This window comes from Mandrillus leucophaeus, unplaced genomic scaffold (assembly GCF_000951045.1).
Source record: "Mandrillus leucophaeus isolate KB7577 unplaced genomic scaffold, Mleu.le_1.0 Scaffold29, whole genome shotgun sequence".
Taxonomy (NCBI): domain Eukaryota; kingdom Metazoa; phylum Chordata; class Mammalia; order Primates; family Cercopithecidae; genus Mandrillus; species Mandrillus leucophaeus.
Genome location: NW_012103031.1, coordinates 679,369 through 681,445, shown reverse-complemented (window position 1 = coordinate 681,445; position 2,077 = coordinate 679,369). Strand labels below are relative to the sequence as shown.

At 52.8% G+C, this 2,077-nt stretch overlaps 1 protein-coding gene across 1 annotated transcript in view; it reads right to left on the bottom strand.

Moving 5' to 3' along the window:
- Nucleotides 1-1,628, bottom strand: part of LOC105543682 (chromosome unknown open reading frame, human C7orf61) — a 10,764-nt gene extending 9,136 nt beyond the window's left edge. The window contains exons 1-2 of the mRNA XM_011985688.1: nucleotides 1,324-1,628; nucleotides 723-1,046 (exon numbers count right to left, since the gene is read on the bottom strand). Of these exons, the coding sequence (XP_011841078.1) occupies nucleotides 723-1,046; nucleotides 1,324-1,386 (387 nt within the window). The 5' untranslated portion in view covers nucleotides 1,387-1,628. The remainder of the gene's footprint in view (nucleotides 1-722; nucleotides 1,047-1,323) is intronic.
- Nucleotides 1,629-2,077: the final 449 nt, after the last annotated feature.

The following is a 2,077-nucleotide window of genomic DNA, read 5'->3' as shown; positions in this document are numbered from 1 at the left end:
CCGGCCTGGCTAATTTTTTTTTTATTTTTAGTAGAGACGGTGTTTCACCATGTTAGCCAGGATGGTCTTGATCTCCTGACCTCGTGATCCGCCCGCCTCAGCCTCCCAAAGTGCTGGGATTACAGACATGAGCCACTGCGCCCAGCCGGAAATATATGTGTGTGTATATATATATATAAAGAAAAAATTTGCCGGGTATGGTGGCTCATGCCTGTAATCCCAGCACTTTGTGAGGCTGAGGCAGATGGCTCACTTGAGGCCAGGTGTTCGAGACCAGCTTGACCTCGTGGTGAAACTCTTCTCTGTACTAAAAATGCAAAAACTAGCCGGGCGTGGGAGTGCATGCCTGTAATCCCAGCTACTCAGGAGGCTGAGCCAGGAGAATCACTTCAACCCGGGAGGTGGAGGTTGCAGTGAGCTGAGATCATGCCACTGCACTCCAGCCTGGGTGACAGAGTGAGACTCTGTCTCAGGATAAAAAAAAAAAAAGAAAGAGAGAAACAAAAAGATGTTTTAAGAGACAGGGTCTTGCTGTGTTGCCCAGGCTGGTCTCGAATTCCTGAGCTCAAGTGATCCTCCCATCTCAGCCTCCCCAAATGCTGGGATTACAGGCATGAGTCACTGCACCAGGCCAGGAAACAATGGTTGAACAAGTAATCGGAGGGAGGGGTGAGTCACTCGGGGCTGGGGAAAGAGGGAGGGGGCGTTGGGACGGTGCTGACCTTCCAGCTGCACATCTGCCAGCCGCTCTGCAGGGCAGAGACCATGAGCGTAGAGACAGACTTGACGGCCGTCCTCGGCAGCTGCAGCAGGGATCGGCCCTGTCGGCCCAGCTCCACCTTGGTCCCCTCTGTAGTCTTGGCCAGCACGCAGGGATCTGCCAGCTTGGGGGACTCAGCCAACTTGGGTTTAGCCTCTTTTGGGGACTCGACCAACCTCAAAGTCTCAGCCACCTGGAGAGTCTTCTCCATCTTCTTCAATGAGTGTTTCTTGGAGCCAGGGTGTTCTGAGATGGTTGGTTTAATTTTCTGCCTCCAGAAGAAAACCTGAGAACCAAGACACAGAGAGGAGAGACAGGAGAGAGGGGCAGGGCAGAGACAACACCATCCACAAAAAAGAAGGCACAAAAGGATGGATCAGTGAGTTTCCGGGCCTCTATTCCTTCTCCTCCAGCCCCTCCCCAGCTGTCCTTTCCTTCCTCCCCACTCCATCTTGTTTGGCCACAGGAGGCCAGGAAGGGAGGGAACTCATGCAGTAAGGGGCTGCTGTGACCATGCCCTCAGGCCAGAGCATCATGAGGACAGAGTGGTCTCAGAAACTCACCCAGGAAATAATCCTTTGCCAAGCCTGTCTAACCCATCGGAAGAACTTCATGACCACAACCATCTCTCTTGACAGGACAAACACGGAGGAGAGAGCAGAGCCAGCATTTGGTACGGTGGAGGTGGCAGGTGGAGGACGGGGTGGGCTGTGGGCCAGTGACCACCTCTTGAGGGGTCTCCTGTGAGCTTCAAGCACAGCAATAAAGAAAGAAGTAGGAAATCCTGGGGGAAAGCCCCTCCTGGCAATGAATCCCAGACCTTTTCTCCCCTCCCTGGGACAGGGAGAGGAGTTGAAGTAGGTGAGAACCTACAGTGAGGGAGAGTTCTAGACCATTGTGAGGCTGCCTGGCCCTGACCCCAACCCCCGAGGCCCTGCCTGGACCCACAGAGTCCATCTCTTCCACCCTGGCTCTTCTTCGCTCAGATCCAGGGAAAATAAGCTAAGGTGTAACAAACTAATAGGCCCTGTCCCTGCATCACGTCATGCAGTCCCTTCACAGCAGCCTTTCAAGGTAGGTATTATTGTTAGTGCCACTTCACCAAAGAGGGATCTGAAATTCAGGAAAGCTAAAGGGGGACGGGCATGGTGGCTCGTGCCTGTCACCCCAGTGTTTTGGGAGGCTGAGGCAGCAGGATCACTTGAGGCCAGGAGTTCAAGACTAGCCTGGGTAACACAGTGAGACCCCCCTCCCCACCCCCGCAACTCACTGTTTAAATTTTTCAAAAAAAATTTTTTTTTTTTTTTTTTTTTTTTT